General features: G+C 43.9%; 1 protein-coding gene across 3 annotated transcripts; it reads left to right on the forward strand.

Annotated features, from left to right (window-relative positions):
* The first annotated feature begins 946 nt into the window (after positions 1 to 946).
* On the forward strand, positions 947 to 11,202 carry LOC123384386. Of its 3 annotated transcripts, XM_045053934.1 has the most exons (3): positions 1,246 to 4,582; positions 5,416 to 6,165; positions 8,320 to 11,202. In XM_045053934.1, the coding sequence occupies exon 1, from the start codon at positions 2,134 to 2,136 to the stop codon at positions 3,043 to 3,045; it is 912 nt and encodes a 303-aa protein (XP_044909869.1). In that variant the 5' UTR covers positions 1,246 to 2,133; the 3' UTR covers positions 3,046 to 4,582; positions 5,416 to 6,165; positions 8,320 to 11,202. The 3 variants fall into 3 exon arrangements, 2 of the variants coding, with proteins under 2 accessions (XP_044909869.1, XP_044909868.1); XR_006595410.1 differs by lacking the exon at positions 1,246 to 4,582 and adding an exon at positions 947 to 1,236 and having other exon boundaries at positions 5,416 to 11,202; XM_045053933.1 differs by having other exon boundaries at positions 5,416 to 11,202.
* The last annotated feature ends 9,292 nt before the right edge of the window (positions 11,203 to 20,494 follow it).

Raw genomic sequence — 20,494 nt, forward strand, 5'->3', positions numbered from 1 at the left:
GAGTCAGACCTGGCACGTGGGCAGAGGCAGGCGCTGGCGGCCACTCTGTGTGTGGTGTGCAGGGTCACTTGGAAATCCCCCACGAACAGCCAGGAGGAGCTTGAGAGAGGAGTGGCATAAGACACTGCTGTAAACTACACTGATTTCCCAAAGGATTTTACAAGTGCTCACAAAAGTAGAAAGGATAATCTGAACCCTGTGGGTCCTTTATGAACAGGGAGATTATGGTTGGGCTTCGCCACAGCCTAAGGGTGCAGAACAACAGGGCTATTGTGGAGCCAGGCATTCATATTGAAGACAAAATATTAGCTGGGTGGTCCGGGATAATGAAGGCATTTATGACTCCGGCTAAGCATATGTATGTCAGACTGATCCACAGATTACTCGTACAGAGTCTGGGCTCACGAGGACTCCAGAAGGGTGAGACTGGCTGGGTATAGATTTGGGATAAAGGCACCAATGATCAAAGCGGCTCAGAAAGATGAAAGAGCTGTTTATCTGTGACCTGGGGATACAATGGAAGGAGGAATACCATTGCCCTGAAAATGGAGACTGGTTTCCAAGAGCATCCTTAAAAACTCTGAATTTTAGAGAAAATGGTCTCAATCCAGCACTCAGAGGGAAAACACACACCAGAAAAACAATGGACAGTACGAGGAGCTTGGGAAGCCAGGTGACCAGGTGACCAGGGCACAGGTCCACAGTTGGGATCTGGGAAGACAAACTGTTGGGTTGGTTGGCTGTGACCTGGTAAGTGACCTTGGACTGTAAGGGTTAACTTGTAGTGTAGGGCTAATCTGTAGCCTTAAGAAATAACAGCTTTGTTTTAACACTATAGGTTAAGAGATAACAGCCTTATCCTATCAATCAAGGGATGTGATTAGTGTTTGATTGGATTGGGGCAAGGGCCTGTTTGAACTGTTTCCACCTGGGAACTATTCCTTCATTTTGTTCCCAGGTGATAATAAGACGATGTGGTCAGCTATAAAAACTCTGTGTCCTGGCTGTTCGAGACCGCACTCTGGTCAAGAGTGTCGGTCCCGATCGATAGGTTTGCCTTACCTCTCATTGCAATAAACTTTGTTGTGACTGTCACTGGTGCCCATAGCATCCTGTTTCAGGAGTCGTGTGGATGCAACATTTGGTGCATTGGCTGGGAAAGTTAAAGGTCTGAAACAGGGCCCTTTCCTCGGATTGCTCCGCCGACCCCTGAAAGGAGGCTCAGGATTGGGAGAGGTAAGGATTGGGGTGTGCCATTTGAATGACTCAAGAAGGGTGTGCCAGACGCGGCTATAGACCCAGAGTCAGGGTTCCTACCAGAACGCCAGTGGGTCCCATTTGGTTTGGTTTCTGTTAGAAAGGATCCTATTTTTATGTGGCTGCTGCAGCCTACTGGCCTCGAGATCTCGAACTTGTGCTCTCTTCGTGTCTTAATTATTTTCTTTCCGTTGATTGTGCATCCTTCTTGGTTTTGTCTTGTTTTCTTTCTATTGATTGTGTGTTCTTCTCAGTTTTGCCTATCTTTGTCATGGGTCAAAATCAGAGTACCCCCACCCCTCTGAGTCTCATACTAACCCATTTCCAGGACTATGGGAAAGCTGCCTCAATTTTCAGCTTCCATGTCAAGAAGCCAGTCCTTCGAACTCTCTGCGAAGTGGAATGGACCAGCTTTCAGGTTGAATGGACTCCGCAGGGGTCCTTTGACCTTACTCTGGTACATAAGTTTCATGCTATTGTCTATTCTAGGCACGAAGATCAAATCCCATACATTGAAGCATGGAGAACCCTCATCGAAAACCCTCCAGATTGGCTAAAACCTTTCCTTCCCCCTCACCTCCCTAAAGCACAGGTTTTGCCACTTAAAGGCTGTCCACTTGATAAGGATATTGATGGGACTAAGCGGCCGCCCCCTTTACCATCTGCACTCGAGGAAGAATAAGAAACTTGTAAATGGCCCTATAGTTCTTGCCTGGAGAATACGGGTCAGGATGCTTCAGACCAGGAGGCAAGCCCCAAGTCGGGACACTCCCCTGAGCCCGTCTCACACCCGGTCAGGAACCTACTTCCATCCCCCCTCCCGCTGCCTTACCCCTTTAGCCAGGGCCACCCCTGAAGGGTGATGTCCAACCCTTTATGGTTTGTGTGCACTTTTCCACTAGCAACCTTTATAGTTGGAGGCTTCAGGGCCCCCCGTTCTCAGAAGAACCCCAAGCACTAATTTCTCTCCTTGAAACTATGTTTGTGACCCATCAGCCAACCTGGGATAACTGCCAGCAGCTCTTGCAGGTTCTCCTCATTACCGAGGAATGGGATGAGATCCGTCGAGAAGCCCAAAAATTGGTGATGGGGCCAAACAGGCATCCCACCAAGGAACCCACCTTACTCATGGAATTCTTTCCTTCCTTGCACCCTGAAGATTGGGATCCAAACACTCCTCACGGTAGGCGATCATTGACCCTATTTCGCCAGACTCTACTGGGAGGTCTCCGAGTGGCTACCCACCGGCCCACAAACATATCTAAGGTAACTGAGGTAGTTCAGGGGACTGAGGAGAGCCCCTCAGCCTTCTTAGAAAGGCTCATGGAAGCGTACCGTACCTTTACCCCTATTGACCCTGAGGCACCTGAAAATAGAGGGGCATTAAACCTGGCCTTTGTCTCACAGGCAGCCCCAGACATTCGGAAGAAATTGCAAATATTAGATGGGTTCAAAGAGAAAAATTTATCTGAGTTAGTTGAAATAGTCCAAAAAGTTTTTAACAATAGGGATTCGCAGGAAGAGAGACAGACAAAAAAATTGACTCAGGTAGTAGCGGCTGTCCTGGATGCCCGCAAGGGAAGGGGACCCCAAGTGCCCATAGAATTCTGGTCTGGCAAAAAGAAAAAAACAAAACAAAAACAAGTCAGTTGGGTTAGAGCGCCACTAGGAAAAAACCAATGTGCATATTGTAAGCAAGAGGGACACTGGAAAAAGGATTGCCCCAACTTAGCCCAGCGCAAAACTCGGCCACCCCAGGCGTCGATAATGAAAGTTGATTCTGACTGATGGGGCCACGCTTGGTGGCCCCTTCTGAGCCGTTGGTTACTGTTAATGTAGGGGGCCAGCCTAAGACTTTCTTGGTGGACACTGGGGCAACCTTATCAGTTCTAAAACAAGATCCTGGCCCCACCAGGCGAGGAGCAACCCTGGCTCAAGGAGCGACTGGGTCCCAAACTTGTAAATGGACCACTGAATGACAAGTAAGTAGATTTAGGCTGTAAAACTGTTACACATTCTTTCCTAATCATGCCTGAATGCCCCTACCCTGGATTACTGGGTAGAGACCTATTACATAAACTGCTTCTTTGAGATTCACTGAAGGGGGTATGCATGTTAAAATCGGCCAGGATGACCCAACAATAGTGATGGTGACTGTGCCACTTGGGGAAGAGGGCCTACTTACCCCGGTGCCCAATGAAAATGTTCACACAGTCAATCCCCTCCTTAAAAGTCTCCGGGCAGACTTTCCCCAGGTATGGGCGGAGACCAATCCACCTGGACTGGTGATTCATCAAGCCCCAATAATTGTGGAACTTAAGGCGTCCATGCTTCCGGTAAGACTGAAACAATATTCTATGCCCCGGGAGGCTAGGTGGGGAATCGCTGTTCACATCAAGCATTTGCACGACTCGGGCATTCTGACCCCATGCAAGTCACCGTGGAATACTCTACTTCTCCCTGTCCAAAAGTCTAACTCTTCCAATTTTCAGCCAGTTCAAGACCTGAGAGCAGTAAACGCCAGAGTAACCAGTGGCCTATTTATCCAAAAGGCTAGACCCAGTTGCTTCTGGGTGGCCCACATGCGTTCGACAGATTGCTGCCACCACACTACTAGTCAAAGACACAGATAAACTATCCCTGGGACAGATGTTGTCTGTTATGGGGCCCCATGAAGTGGAGGCCTTACTGCGGGCTCTCCCAGAATGGTGGCTATCAAATGCTTGGATTACCCAGTATCAGGCATTGCTGCTCGACCAGCCCCAGATACGTTTTTGTGCCCCCGCAGCCTTAAACCCAGCTACTTTGCTGCCCAAAGGACTAGGTCCCCCTCTACATTTTTGCCTTCCCCGGGGAACCTCAGCCCAGCGCACAGAGCTCATTGCGCTAACTAAAGCCCTGAAACTCAGTAAAAACAAGTCAGTTAATATTTATACGGACAGCCGCTATGCCTTTGCAACTGCACATGTGCACGGGTCCATCTATCAAGAGCGTGGCCTCCTCCTCACGGCGGAGGGCAAGGACATCAAAAATAAAGCCGAAATTCTAGACCTTCTAACAGCCATCTGGGAACCTGTGAGACTCGTGATCATGCACTCCCTGGGACCTCAAAAAGGCAACTCCCTAGAGGCAGTTGGAAACCGCCTGGCTGACCCGGCAACCTGGGAAGCTGCCTTAATTGAAAGTAAAAGTACTTTGGCACTACTGATCTTGATAGGCCCCCTGCTTCTGCTGGAGCCCAATTACACTCCTAAAGATTTGGAGTGGATTTGAAGAAAAGGAGGAAGTATAATACCGGGACGAAATTGGTTTCAGGATCCTGAAGGTAAGATACTCTTACCCGTGGCACTTGGGCGACGCATGGTGTGTCTGCTCCGCCAAGGGACTCATCGGGGAAAAACAAAGATGGCGGAATTGGTGTGGAAAAAGTTCAGGGTGCAAGGCCTGGGAAAAGAGATTGAGGAGATGGTTGAAAGATGTGTGAGTTGCGCCCAAGTAAATCAGGGTGCAAATAAGCTTTCAGAAGCTAAAAGAGAGGAACTGAGCCAGGCTGGTTTTGGGAAGTAGATTTTACTGAAATTAAACCAGGGAAATACAGATACAAATATCTGCTCGTTTTTGTGGACACCTTCTCTGGGTGGGTTAAGGCGTTCCCCACGAAATCAGAAAGAGCTCAGGTGACAGTTAAATTATTAAATGAACTAATTACTAGATTTGGGCTGCCTCTGAGCATAGGATCGGACAATGGCCCGGCCTTCCCGGCACAGGTATTGGAGGGTCTAGCTAGAGCATTGGGAATAGATTGGAAATTACATTGTGCATATAGACCCCAGAGCTCGGGTCAAGTAGAAAGGATGAATTGGACTCTAAAAGAGACCTTAACCAAATTGTCCCTTGAGACTGGCAAAAATTGGGTTGATGTTCTGCCTTTTGCCCTTTTGCACATGCGTTGTACTCAAGGGATTGTCCCCTTACAAAATTTTATTTGGCAGACCTCCACCTACCTTGCCGAGGCTAGGGTCGACATAAAAGAACAGCTAGAACAGGACCACTTGTTGGCTTCACTCATGGCCCTGCATCTTGTACAAAAGGAGATAACTAAGGCCTTGAAAAAAGCCTTCACCCATCCTCCTGTTCTTCCCCACCCCTTTCAACCAGGAGACTGAGTTTGGGTCAAGAGGCATGAGCTCAAACCCTGGAGCAGTGCTGGAAAGGGCTGCACACTGTGATCCTGACTACACCAACGGCCATGAAGATAGACGGTGTCCAAACCTGGATTCGTCACTCTCAGGTTAAGAAAAACTGCGTGGAGGCAGAAATACCCAGGACTGATATGGGACCAGAGAATGAACAGTGATGAAAGGTCAAAAGGCACCCAGAGGATCCTTTAAAGATAAGACTGATGCAGGAATAATACTTGTCTGGGTTTGTATAATAAGCTTGGGAGACTGTGTGGAACTGCACCCTTTGTCTTTTTGGCCATACCAATGGGAACTCAGACACTGTCACAGGGAAGGTGGTAACGTCTAATGCCTCTTGTACTATGCTTTATTTCTTATTCGACCTGTGTGAACTGGTAGGAGAGAAGAATGGGGGTTGCAAACCTGGGCAAGAGCTCTCAGGAACATTGGGGAGAAAAATTGCGGATGTGGAAATAGGGCACTAGGGTGAAATTTGGCTAAGATGCAAATAGAAGAAATGAATGTGAAGGAGAGGGCCAATACCACTGTGCCAAATGCGGTTGTGAGACACTAGCCCCCTGGTTAACAGGACGGGACCTTGACACCCTAATTACTCTCCTTAGAACCCTGAACCCCCAATGTGAGGCCCAAGGAAAATGTAACCCAACACCAGCTCATCTATTTTCTCCTCATTCTGAGATACAAATGGACTCAAACCACACCAGAAGTAAGTCTGACCTGTTTCCCCTTGGGGCATAATCATCTAAAGCCACTTTAGAGGGACTGTGGGGTCTGGATCCCTGTGTTTAAGGTTCTGGTGTGTCGCTAGTGCATTGGCTGCACCTGTTACAACTTTGCCATGGACCAGCAGGATGGAAGGCCCATCATAAGCCACCACTCTGTCATCTTGTGCATGCGTCACCAAACACAGATTTGCTTTTAATGAAGCAGCAGATATTTTTAGTGATTTATCATGAGATGCTTTATTGCATAGGATGATGGATTACTGCAGAACATTAGAGTAATCCCTTGCAGCCTCATGATTTGAAAGTCTATGAAGGAAGGTAAGCAGTTGGGTGCAAGCTAGCTTAACAGTGGGATGAGTTTAAAACAGTCTAATTTCTCGGAAGATATTTTGTGAAACCTTGCACATTGTGTATTCTGAGTCTGCTGTGCTTCAAAAATGAAGAAGGGCTGTGACGAGTCCCTGCTTCAGATTCACAGATTTTTTCCTAGACCTTGGCTAGATGTTTCTGAACCTGCATAGTTTTCTGCCTTTCAGGTTTTCACCATCTCGCAGGGCTGAGTGGGATGACTGTTTTGCTCTTGTCCCTCCCCTGTCTATCACCAGCCATGCTTTCAGTCTCTTGTACAGATTGATACCAATCTGAGTAACTTCTTGTTTTCCAGGCTGAATAACTCTAGCAGTATCCACATTCATACATAGATTAATTGATTAACATGTTCATTGATTTCAGAAAGTGGTATTGAGAGTAACTGTGTGACCAGTATTAGGGGCTCAGCAAACACAGAGCTCTGATATTTACTTGCACCATCTCAATGTCAAACATTCCAGTTCAAAGGCAGAGGAAAAGAAGCATTGTCCCAGCTCAAAGGCCAAGAGGCAAAAGGGATTCTCTCTAAGTCAGGAGAGGCTCAGCCTTTTTCTCCTATTCTGGCCTTCAATTGATTGGATGTGGCCCACCCACGTTGAGGAGGGCAGTCTGCTTCACTGTCTACCAATTTAAATGTTAATCTCATCCAGAGACACCCTCACAGCCACAGCTATAATAACGTTTGACCAAATATCAGGGCACCTATGACCCAATCAAGTTGATGCATAAAATTAACCATCATAATAGTCTTCATTTCTTTTAGCAGCTCCATTTATGGATGTGCCTTAGTTTATTAAATAAGTCTCTGTTCATAGACATTTAATTATTAATCTTTTGTTATGGGGAGTAGCTCTGAGATGGATAACCTTGTGCACACGTATTATGTTCACTTGCCATTGCATTGGTGGGATTTCTGAGTCAAAGGGGAAATGTATATGTAATTGCACCTCTCTGGGGGGTTGTACCATTTTGCATTCTACCAACAATGTCTGAAAGCACTTGTTCCATGGGGAAACAAGGACCCACATCTGGTCAAGAATACTACCACCCTTGGTTATTGAGATTGGTTTAGGACCAAACTGACCAATGGGAATGATCGATGGGAGTTTTTGTGAAAACTTGGGAACAGAGAAGCTATTTCTTCTTGGGGATTGCTTAACTAGCTGTTGTAAACCTCCAGTGTCTAGGAGCAATCACATAGGGAAAGCCTGATCAAAATGATACCAACAGAGAAGGAGCAGTGCCCACAGACACAGAAAGGAAAGTAAGATAAGAATCCTGATGGAGTAATAGAGCCCCTTGATCCAGCTGGACCTGATTCAGAGGCTATTCCTGCATTTTTCAGTTATGAGAGCGAAAATTCAGTTTTTAAAAGTCAAATATGATTTCATGTATATGTGGAATCTAAAAAAATAAAACAAGCAAAAAAAAAGCAGAAACAGCCTCATAGATACAGAGAACAAACTGGAGGCTGCCAGAGGGGAGGGGGCTGGGAGATGGGCAAAATGAGTGAAGGGGAGTGGGAGGGACAGGCTTCCAGTTATGGAATGAATAAATCACAGGGATGAAAGCATGGCATAGGGAATATCATCAATGGTATTGTAATAGCATTGTATGGTGACGGTGGCTACACTTGTGAGCACAGAGTAATGTATAGGCTTGTCCAATCGCTATGTTATATACTTGAAACTAATGTCACAGCATGTATCAGCTATACTTCAATTTTAAAAATTTGAAATGAATCCATTTTTTTCTATAACTGACAGAGTTCTGCCAGATTCAGCATACTGCACAAACACGATTTCTGCCTTCAAGGATGTTTACAGTAGAAATGGAAGATAGGACTAAGGCATGAAAAACAATGAGAACAAGAAGATGGAGTCATATGAGGTGCTGTGCTTTACTTATAGATGGAGTCCCGTTAGTCCCTCAGAAGGCAGAGGAAGGGCAGGTAGTGTACCTTGAGGGGACAGGATTTGGTTGGGTGGAACGTTGGCTCCACAATCCTACACCTGCAATTTAAGATCTGGTATGGTCTGAGAACCAAAAGTTATTGTAGAGTTGGGGCAAACTTGTGTTCAACATGAAGATGCAGACATTTTAAACTGTTGAGTTAGGGGATACGGCCTCATAGATATGTCATATATGGTATATATGTAAGGTTTTGCATTCCCAATGTCTGAACTGTTTAAATTCTGAAACACTATTGGCCCTACAGAGTTTGCCTAAAAGACTGTGCCACTGTGCTTCATGTCTTGATGAAGTGAGTGGATGTGTTTTCCAAGGCCTGGACATTGGGGTGAGTGTCAGGGGATCCCACAGGCATGACTTGGAAGGTACCCATCCCATAGGCAGCAGGAAAAAGATAAAACATCTGAAGTACTTTAGACGTACAAACTCCCCAGGTCCTTTGTAAGTCTCCACAACCACCCCAGAAGGACTTCTGTGTAAAACTCATCAGACTGTCACCTGCACAGAGTTGCTTTTTCAAGGGAGCATGTGGGGCATCATCCAAGCTGGGCGACTCTCTGCTGACTGTGTGGGCACCCCTGGCACTGGCTGCCCAACCAGCATGTCAGTGCTATCTTCTAAGTTGTTCAAAAGTGCTATGTACCCTCTGCTATTTCAGATCCTTAGCCTGAGACAGATCAACCCCTAAAGGCAGAGCCTGAGACAAGGATTTGAGCCAAGCAGCTAACTGGGAGGTAGTTCAGGATGTGCTGGAAGAAGTGCAGAACTGAGGTGGGGACATCAATACAGGAATTGTCAATGGGTGAATTACTGCTATGGGTAATTGGGGCTCACTCCTGTTGGGGGCCTCTAGGAGACTGTGTGTGGCATGCCTCAGAATTGCCCCTCTGAACAGGAAGGAACCCAGGAAAACTACCCAACAACTGGTTGAACATTGTACTACAGGCAGTGTCTTGCAGCCCTCAGGTTAAGAAGGGAGAGGCAAGCAGGTACTGGAGCTAGGAAGCTGTTAGTGTGCATAGAAACTGGCTGCCAGCTGCAAGTGAGCACAAGGTAGGCTGAGAGGATGTGGCACACGATGTCCACTAAGAGCTCCCACCCAACATGGCTGATCTCAGTTGGCCACACCATTCACTGCCTCTTTTCTTGCCACCTAGAAGCCCCGTGGGGTCAGGATCTGTTTCTACTCAGAGCTGTATCCCCTGTGCCTAGCATGATGTGTGGGTCAAATCCGTGTCCAGTTAGGAGTTACCAAATCAACAAATACCACTGTATTTTTCAGCCTCTTCCTGGGTTTTTTACTGCAATTGTTCTCCAAAGAGCACATTGCAAGTAAGACGTAGGTTTCCCCTGCTACTACTGACTGAGGGCAAGAATCCATACCATGTCCCCACATTAACCACTCTTGGACCTCCCTCTTGATGCTGAGGAAGGAAGCCTGTGTGACTTGACTGAGCCATTGCCCTCTTCCTATCCACTCCTGGCAGGAAGCAAATGTTTGCTTTAGGTGTCATGGCGGGGTTGGGAAGGGTTCTCACTTATACTCCAGACAATGGCTCTCATTCTTGCCATCATAAAAGTTTTAGAGGTTTGTTGGCTCTCTTTGGGTTTCCAAAGACCAGCAGACTCATTGCTGTCCAGATGTCTGGCTGGTGACTGGTCCTCAGGTATGCTCATTCATCAGCTTTGTAGTGATGTAGAGATAAGCCTCTTCTGCCAGCTTAGGATAAATTAAATCCTCTACGTAAGCTGGGCTTAGGGGCATCCCTCTGGTTGGAAGGGGGATCAGGGGACTTATTTTTTTAATGTTTGTTTTTGAGAGAGAGAGAGAACATGAGCAGGGAAGTGGCAGAGAGATGGGGACAGAGGATCTGAAGCAGGCTCTGCACTGACAACAGAGAGCCCAATGTGGGGCTCAAAATCATGAACTCTGAGATCATGTCCTGAACAGAAGACTGATGCCACCCAGGTGGCCCTCAGGGGACTTATATTAGAGCTACCTTAATATGGCACATCAATATCATTTGGGTGCTATGTTAATTTGTGATGGCTTTGTGGAGGAGTTGGTAGGTTACAGAAAGCCAAAAGATACCACCACTTGGCCTCCTATTCCTTGAAAAAGATATTCTACAGATAGAATTTGGCGTGAACATGATGGGTGAGGGGCAGAGCCAAGCCAGAGAAGAACTCGACCTTCAGCCACCAAAAATTCACCTGACCTCTGCTAGGTTTTTTTTTTTTTTTTTAATAACGTGAGTGTTTTTGTCAGCAACTTGGATTATATCTGTTAGAAAGAATAACCATCGCTCTTGAGAATGGATAAGTATCTGCTGTGTTTACTGCTAGAATTTGCAATAAAATCCCTTGGAGCAAGCCCTGCAATCCCAACCCTCGCCTCTGCAGCTGTTGGTGCTGAAGAGCTGCCTCCATCTGTCTAGCTGTGAAACCCTGTTTACCACATCATTAACTGATCTGCAGAGATTTTGGAACTTGTAAATCTCAGTTTTTCACTGAATGAAAATAGACCTTGTGCCAGAAATTCATTGTCAAATAGAAGCATTTACTATTGATAATTAGCAAATAAAAAAAGAGACCAAAGTTCCCATCTCAAACCAAGACTCTTCCTCACAGGATGGATGTGATTGAGTAAAGTAATGAACAAAATTCTTTTCTACTTCTACATGTGTATTTGGAAGTGAAATCATGTCCTTTCACAAGAGACCTGAGTTTTAAAACACAAAAGATAAGATGCCTTTATGGGGTTGAAAGTACATAAGTCTTACTGAGGTGAGGGGATAAGTCAGTGGCAGACATGAGGTATTGTATGGGTTGATTTGTTTTATTTTTTTTTAAGTTTATTTTGAGAGAGAGTGAGAGGGGGAGGGGCAGAGAGAGAGGGAGAGAGAGAGTCTAAAGCAGTCTCCATGTTGTCAGCACAGAGCCCAACATGGGGTTCAAATTCATGAACTGTGAGATCATGACCTGAACCAAAATCAGGAGTTGGACGCTCAGCCAACTGAGCCACCCAGATGCCCAGGGTTGATTTATTTTTTGCTGACCTCTAAAGTGCCAACATGGAGATATCTTTTTCCATGTAGCTCAGTCTCTGAAAGTACTCAGAGTTTTGTGATCTGAACACCATTTCTAACTATCTTTTGCAATAGTGCCAGTCTTTTGACTTTCGGTGTTTATGACTGTGAACAACATCATACCACTTATGTGTCCCTTTACAAAAGAAAATTATTGTAATTCAAACACAAATCCTTCAATTTCAAATATCCGTAGCGTGGAAGCCATTGCCATTTACAGAACAACTCCAGTTTCAAATACTTCATCCTTTTGTCTCCATAAACCACTGAAACATCTCAGAAATCCCAATATTCCAAATCCAGATAGTAAATCTTGAAAGAAACCTGTAAGCGTTAGAATAACTGTATTCAAAAGTCACATCAGGGGGCGCCTGGGTGGCGCAGTCGGTTAAGCGTCCGACTTCAGCCGGGTCACGATCTCGCGGTCTGTGAGTTCGAGCCCCGCGTCGGGCTCTGGGCTGATGGCTCAGAGCCTGGAGCCTGTTTCTGATTCTGTGTCTCCCTCTCTCTCTGCCCCTCCCCCGTTCATGCTCTGTCTCTCTCTGTCCCAAAAATAAACGTTGAAAAAAAACAAAAACAAAAGAAACAAAACAAAAAAAAGTCACATCAGATACACATGGATTCCATGATTTGTTGTAAATGTGCACATTAGCCCATACTCTTTATTTATAACTGCTGTGTTTATTTTGTGCATTTGGGCTTTGTTTTTTGAGTCATAAAGCTCGTGAACATCTCACTAATCCAAACACCTGTTCAATTGTGACTACAAATTCCATTTGAGTTGGTGTTGATGTGCTAAGGATGACAAAATTTCTGAGTTCAGTTGTAGAGTTTAAATTGAAGAGGGTTTCAATATTATTCAATTATAAAAGATTTTATTGGGGTCAAAATGAGTGTAAAGGACAGAAGAGAATGTGTTTTAGGGTAGCTTTATGGGAGGAATTTATTTGTTTTAATAGAAAGATAAAACTGCTAATCACATGACAGCTGACATTGTTCTTCATATTCTATCTGAAGACATTCAGTTAACTGTCAGGGCTTTTAACATCAACTGCTACAGGGAAGACATTTCTTAAAACAGTACCATCCAGCTGCCTCAGTTTCCCAGGTGGCTGTGAATGGTTGGAGTGTATTTGTCCACTTTCCTTTCCATGTCCATTCACACAGCATTGCCCCCCATTCACCCCTTTCCACTTGCTCCCTACACACTCTGCCATTTCATCTTTTTGACCCAATCCCCTCCTCTTTCTCCTCAGAATCCTCTACCAACTTCCCATGGCCAGAGAAAATGGTCTGTACTCCTTAGGCTGGTGAGGTCAAGACTGGCACCCAATATGCCTACCCAAAAAACATTCTTCATTCATGCCTTACAACAGTGAGTTTATCCAGGAAGCAATACCCTGTTAAAAGATGGCGTTTTCCAGCCTCCCTTGCAGCCAGGTCTATGAGCTGTATGTGGAGTCCCTGGGACCTCCATAAGAAAACTCTTTTAGGGGTGATAACTCACCTGGAGGGGTGTGACCTATCACCCTTTCTCTTCTCAGAATCACACCTACAACATAAACAAGATGGTGGGAGCTGCTACTGTCAACATATAGCCTTGAGGGTGGAGAAGCAGAAAGACAGATAAAGCCTGGGTCCCTGAAACTGTTATATCAGTGCTAGAGAGCTGACCTCCTGACTTCTTATCCATAAGAGAATTATCACCTAATATATTCACAAGCCACAGGATTTAGATCTCTTTTAGAGCTGCTGATCCAATCGCTAATGGATATGGTTGGCATTGAAGGGTCCATGCTTGGCTCCAATCTTCCTTTTCAGCTTTTGTGTCACTTATTTTTTAGTCCTAACTTAAGATAATACCAAATAGGCACTTATCTCAGATTCCTATCCAGCTTTGACAGCATGCCAATTCCAATGATCTGTATCTTCTACTTCCTCCCAGAGAGAATCTATCATCAAACCTGATTGCTTTCTCCACCCAGGCTTTTAGCATGGTTAAGGACAGGATTTCTGGCATCAGACTCTCTAGTTCTACTTCTTACTATTCTTCAGACCTTGAGCAACATAACGGGCAAAGAAATGTCAAACTCATTGCAAGGAAAGAGATATTTCATTAATTTGAAAAGTAGACAGTGGACTGAACTCAGAAATCCAGACAAGGCTCTTGATAACCCCATTTCCAGGAGACACTGGAACGATGTTTGAAAAAATTTTAGGAGATACATTCGATTTCTCTGCTTGGGTTTCCTTTCCACAAAGCGGAGACTGATGGTTTATTAAGGTTTGGAAATGATGGGAGGGGAAAAAAGGGAGCATTTTAATTTTTAAAAATGTTTGTTTTAGCCTGACAGAATACATGGATATGAATGCCCTGAAAACCATCCAGGAACTGGTAAGAGAACCTAAATTCAAATATATTCATAGATGTGAGCCTATAATTTTCCTCTTAAAATGGATAGCTTGTCCATTCTGGTTTGTGCTGAAACAGTCACTCCTACCTTTGTGTACATTTCTAACATCCAGCTAATTTATTGCACTTTAGAATCCCCAGACCCATTTTCTCAATTTGCTCTAACACAAGAGAAGAAAAACAAGGGAGCAGTGATATATTTTCATCTCGTGGATTTTAAAAAGCTCTATAATGATCTTCAATGTATATGCACCAGGAGTCAGAACAAATGGACAGGCCCCTGTATGGGGTCTGACCTCAGCTGCCTTTGGGCACCTGGCAGGTCACCATAGCTCTGAGCCACAGTGACACAGCATTTGGATGTGACACAGCCTCCCTCTAGGCACATGGACCTTTATTTTGAAGATGTGATAATTTGCAGATATTATCTCAGTCCCCAGGAAGAGAAACATCTTTACAAACAATGTAATGATTGGATTGGTTTCTCCCAGAGACCCCTGGTCACAGGAGTCAGGCTGTACCTGCTAACCTTAGTCTTGCAAGCTCTCATTGCTAAGAAAGCACCTTATAAAATAGACAAAAGCTGCTTTAAAGAAAAAGTGAGTCTGTGGGTGAATTAGCACTCTATATGAATGGCTACAGTGCTGTATTTCCTAAGAAAAAATGAAAGAAAAGAAGGAATTCAGTTGGATAATTAATAGGTGAAGGGATTAAGAATACACTCACGATGAGTGCTGAGTAGTGTGTAGAAGGTGTTGAATTACTATACATTGTACACCTGAAGCTAATATAACACTGTATGTTAATTACATTTGAATAAGAAAAAAAATTTTAAGTCCCTCTAATACAATGATGAGGTTAGAATTTAAGATAGGATGAAAACATGAGGCAAACTTTTAGTGATGTCACTTTAAGGTTTGACAGATATGCCATTTTGCTATTATTCTTCATAATCTCTAGCAGTCAATTAACATAACTTCTCCTTATTCAAAATAGGCATCTTTTATATTAAAGACAGGAATTCAGTCTCTTTCTCTCTCTCTCTTTGTTTTTATCCCTCTTTTTAATTTGTTAAGTCCTAATTCAGGGCTTTATATATAACAACTATCCAATAAATCTTTGGAAACAATCTCCATAATTGAAGTTCATGCCATGTTCAGAAGTACCATTAGCCTATTTAACAGATGGGCAGTATGCACATCAATCAAGTTTAATGAGTTGCCATAGGTCATAAATCAAGTCCATGTTTGACATTTCAAGTGCACTGAAATGTTTTCATTGAGTCAAGTTTTTTATAGTGCTATCTGCTGAGAAACAGGTAATCATTTGCGAGTTCAAAGGTGTTTACTAATTTGTCTGCTTGCTTTTCTCTCCCTCATAAGTAATGATATAAATAAGTAGTCACATTCATGAACATTAACTCATGTGCTTTACTTAATCACATGTAAGCCTTTCTCATTTAAAAACAAATGGTATCACATATAGGTAGTTTGTCTTGTGTGCTTCCTAACTTCCAAATGAGGTAAAAGTTTAATAGTGCAAAAAAATTAGGTAAATTTACCCATAAAATTAAAGAGACCTAGAAAGTTACTGATGGGTGGTAGAGAGATTCCAACAGTTTTCTTGGAACTGGCAAACATAGGAAGTGTGTGGACCGACAAAACAGAGTGATAGAAGCAGTTTCCCACTCACCCTAAGAAATCCTTGTTGGGAAGTAGGGGCCAGAATGATTGTTGGGATTCCAGGGGTTTCGGTCTTGGAACTGGAAGGTTTGGTGGAGATGGGGATAAAGTGGAAGTGAAGGAATATTTACATAACTGTTCCTGAGAGTCCCTATCTCACAAGAGCAGAATCCCTCTCAAAACGTAGGGACTCTTCTCTGAAAAACCTGCATGTACAGGGAAGGGTGTGCTCTCATGAGTGGATGTCAGCACCTCTTGAGTAAAGCCTTCCTAATTCTGGCCTCTGCAGAGTGTGTAGCTTGTCAGTTGGCCCAAACCTACTCGACTGTATCATCAGGTCCCGACATCCCAATTAGAATAGCGCACGGTGGGTTTACCTGTAAGGAAGCTTACCAGACTCCTCTCATGCATCTGCTTCAGGTCCTTTGGGCCCTACATGTCTTTTGGTCTGTCCACTCCTGCAGTGGCCACTTGACTGGCTCCAACCTCCTTCTTGTGGGTGCAGTTCAATAATGTGTGGAGCCAATCCTTACTAGCTCGGGAGAGTTAAAATAGCCATAATTTAACAAATTAAATTATATAAACTTGTGACTAAATAAATTATAATATAAACAAAGGTAATAAATATTCCAAACTCATTACTTTCTACCTATTTTACTAGTCTATATATTCTAGAGTGTATTCTATTATATCTGTATATGATTCTATTGTATCTGTGTGACAAACACACCTTATAGGGCACCCTTCTCCACATCTACGTTGAAGTCAACCATGGTGAGTATTTACACCATGGAACTAGGAGAGGCAGTTGTCAAACATTTAGTACCACCACACTGGTACAATCTGCCAGCACTTACCCTCATACCTGCATAGCACACCTTTTACTTCCTACCCTAGTGTTTAATTAGCATACTGAGTTGGAACACCATGAGAGCATGTTTGGAGCCCACCACGTGCCTCCTGAAAGTGCAGAGACATTAACATCTTGTGGAGTTGCTCTTTGACAAATGGAAGCTGGGAGCTGGTGGCTAAATTCTTGCCTTTGTCTTCCCCTGGTCATCCTGACCTACTTGCATCCCATCTAAGAACACAGTCCTGTGAAACTGAGCAACCAGCTGCACTCAGTACCAGCCAGTGCCATCATATCTCCTAGTATTGGCTTCCCCTCCTTAGCCCAGTTTCCTTATTTCGCTGTTCTGGGATTGAGCTCTCTAATAAAAATTGCCTGTTGCCTCAGGCTTTGCCTCCTAGGGACGTCAAGTTAAGAGAAGTCCTAATAAAGAAAATGAATGTGGGGTGGTGCGAAGACAAAGGATGGTGCTGGTCCCAAGGCCAGAAGCAGCAGGGCTGTCATAACCCCTGGCTTGAAGAGACAAGAGCAGGGAGCAGTCAGCCAAAGGTGGATGTTGGGCCATTTTGAAAAGATCTGAGATCTTCTGTTGATGAGTGCAGACAACCTGAAACAATACACAGGGAGGAAAACAGGAAAGTAACTACCCAGACTACACTCTGTTCCTTCCCTCTCATCTCTTACCAGCGTGCCTTGTTGACCAAACACAATTGAGAGGCAGAAATCAGGAGGGGATTGGGACAGGGTAGAAGGAAGGGCAAATGGAAAATGTTCCTCACAGTATCCTAGAGCAAAATCTGTCCATTATCATTCATAGCGCTCAGGTGCACTTTCCACCCAAGAGAGAGTCTGGTCAGAATATTGACCAGCCGTCTCAACAGCAAGCAGACAGAAATCAGCTGTATGCATGAGAAAAGCCAAAACAAAGGAAAAACTGACTCTGGAAAAAACAAAGAAAGGAACTTCAAAACAAACAATCCAATGAAAAAAAATGGGCAGAGGGGCAGGCACGTGGGTGGCTCAGTTGGTTAAGTATCTGGCTCTTAATTTTGGCTCAGGTCATGATCTCGTGATTTGTGAAATTGAGCCCTTTGTCAGGCTCTGTGCTGACAATGTGGAGCCTGCTTGGAATTCTCTCTTTCTCCCTCTCTCTATCCCTCCCCTGCTCTCAATCTCTCTCTCTCTCTCAAAATAAATAAATAATTAAAAAAAGGGGGGCAGAGGACCTGAATAGATGTTTTTTTCCAAAGAAGACACATCCAGATGGCCTAGCAAACACATGGAAAGATGCTCAACATCACAAATCATCAGGGAAATGCAAATCAAAATTACAATGAGATGTCATCTTATACCTGTTAGAATGGCTAAAATAAAAAAGACAAGAAATAACAAGTGCCAGTGAGGATGAAGAGAAATTGTACATTCTACTGTTGATAGGAATGTAAATTGGTGCAGACACTGCGGAAAGCAGTATCGATGTTCCTCAAAAAGTTAAAGATAGAATTACCACATGAGCCAATAATTCCTTTATTAGGTATTTACCCAAAGAAAAAAAAAACCACTAATTTGAAAAGACATATGTACCCCTATGTTTATTGCAGCATTATTTACAACAGCCAAAATATGGAAGCAACCTAAGTGCCCGTCAATAGATGAATGGATAAAGAAGATGCAATGTACACACACACAGGAATATTACACAGCCATAAAAAGAATGAGATTGTGCCATTTGAGACAACATGAATAAAGGCAAAACAGGTGAAGGGGAGTAGGAGATACAGGCTTCCATTTATGGAATGAATAAGTCACTGGAAGAAAAGACACAACATAAAGAATATAATCAATGGTATTGTAATAGTGATATACAGGGACATATGGTAGCCATTTGTGGTGAACTTAGCATAATGTATCAACTTGTTGAATCACTATGTTGTACACCTGAAACTAATGTAAGATGTGTGTCAACTATACTCATTTTTTTTAAAAAAGAACATATTGAAAATAAATAAATAAATGAATAAATAAATAAATAAATAAATAAACAAATAAATAAATGAAAGGGTTCCAGGGTTAAAGATCTAAGTCTTCAAAAGGGCTAGACCTTTGTACCCCTTTACTGACAAGTCACTGGAGAAGGGCTGCCTTCAGGGAGTGTTTGTAACCTCGGGCAAAGTGGCTTCCTTTAGCGAAGGCAACTCCTGGAGAGACATTTAGCTGTTAGCCATTGGCAATCAATACCTCTGGCAGCAGGGAAAGAGGACTAGGTTTTAAAGGGAATCTGATGGAGCGCCTGGGTGGCTCAGTCACTTGGGTGTCCAACTTCAGCTCAGGTCATTATCTTGTGGTCCATGAGTTCGAGCCCTGTGTTGGGCTCTGTGCTGACAGCTCAGAGCCTCGAGCCTGCTTCAGATTCTGTGTCTTCCTCTCCCCCTCCCCTGCTCTCACTCAGTCTTTTTCACTATCAAAAATAAATAAACGTAAATTAAAACAAATTTTTAAAATAAATAAAGGGAATCTGATGGTGCACCACTTTGTGCTGCTCAAATCCATTTGCTAAATGAATAGACATTCACCCCATCTGGGAACAAGCTTGTCTAGGATTCTGGTTGGGCACTTTTCCTGGGAAAACATAGAAAAGGAAGGGTAGTGATATCAGCTGTAATACCACTCCAACTGGTCTTGAGGCTGTAGCTGATTCTCAGCTTTTCTATCCTCTATTTTATACCCTCACCTATTGTTACCTCCAGCACTTCTGCTGGCCTAAGATTGCTTCTCTGGTGTAGTGACCCAGACTCTTTCCCTGAGGGCTCTGAGCCCTGGTCTTGGTTTTTCTTGGCTGTGGATGCATTTTCTCATTTACCATCAAAATTAGGATGGGTGTAGGTAACCAAGAGATGGCCCTGTAGATCATTTGGCTGTCATACTATTCCCTGCCCTCAATTGTATAACAGCATCCCTGTCTCTCTGTGGAACATGAATAGTCTGCCTGCCAGGACAGTGACCTCTTTTCTTGCCTGTTGGGCTCTTGGCACATAGAATTCAAAGTGACATGGCAGTAACTGCAGCTTAAATTTAGTGGAACTCTTACTGTTTCTCCTAGAAGAAGTGCTGTCAATCTGGGAAACAGGATCTCCAACCAGTGCTATCCAATAGAACTTTCTGCAATTATGGAAATGTTCTATACCTACACCACCCAACGTGGTGGCTGTTAACCACATGTGGCTATTGAGGACTTGAAATCTGGCCAAAAGGATTGTGAAAATGAATTTTAACTTTTATTTAATTTGAATTTAAAGAGTTACATTTGAATAGTGGCTACCATGTTGGGTGGTGCAGTTCTAGATCATGACAGTCTAAAGTTTCAGGTTTAAAAGCACAAAATCCCCAAGCTGCTCACTGGAACACATGCTTATGTTCATCCTTTGGCTGTCTACAGGGGAAACCGTGCCATGTAATAGTTTTTGATTCAAGACATAGACTGTACCCTAGAGACAGGAATCCCATTGTAGTAGGGCATCTTCTCCAAGCTGGAGACTTAGCTGTGCCTTCAAAAGTCTCTTGCATCAATTTATGGTGGTGGTGGGGTGGTTAGATATCAAACACTTGTCCAATTTTAAAATGTCACGATTAGATAGGGAGGAACCAAGATGACAGAACAGCATGAGTTTTGTTTTTGTTTTTTGTTTTTTGCCTATCGTGTCCATGAAATACAGCCAGATCAACACTAAACCATCCTGCACACCTAGAAAACTGCACACCTAGAAAACTAGTTAATCTGAGGATTAACACAACAATCTGCACAACCTGAACCACGGAACTCAACAGGTATGCAGTGTGGAGAGGTGAACTGGGACAGAGAGAAGCTGCGGTGGGCAGGGAGCTGTTTTTGCTTGTGAAGAGAGGACAGAGATGGGGGGGTAGAGTATGGGAAAAGCA

This window comes from Felis catus, chromosome A3, assembly GCF_018350175.1.
Source record: "Felis catus isolate Fca126 chromosome A3, F.catus_Fca126_mat1.0, whole genome shotgun sequence".
In the NCBI taxonomy this organism is placed as follows: domain Eukaryota; kingdom Metazoa; phylum Chordata; class Mammalia; order Carnivora; family Felidae; genus Felis; species Felis catus.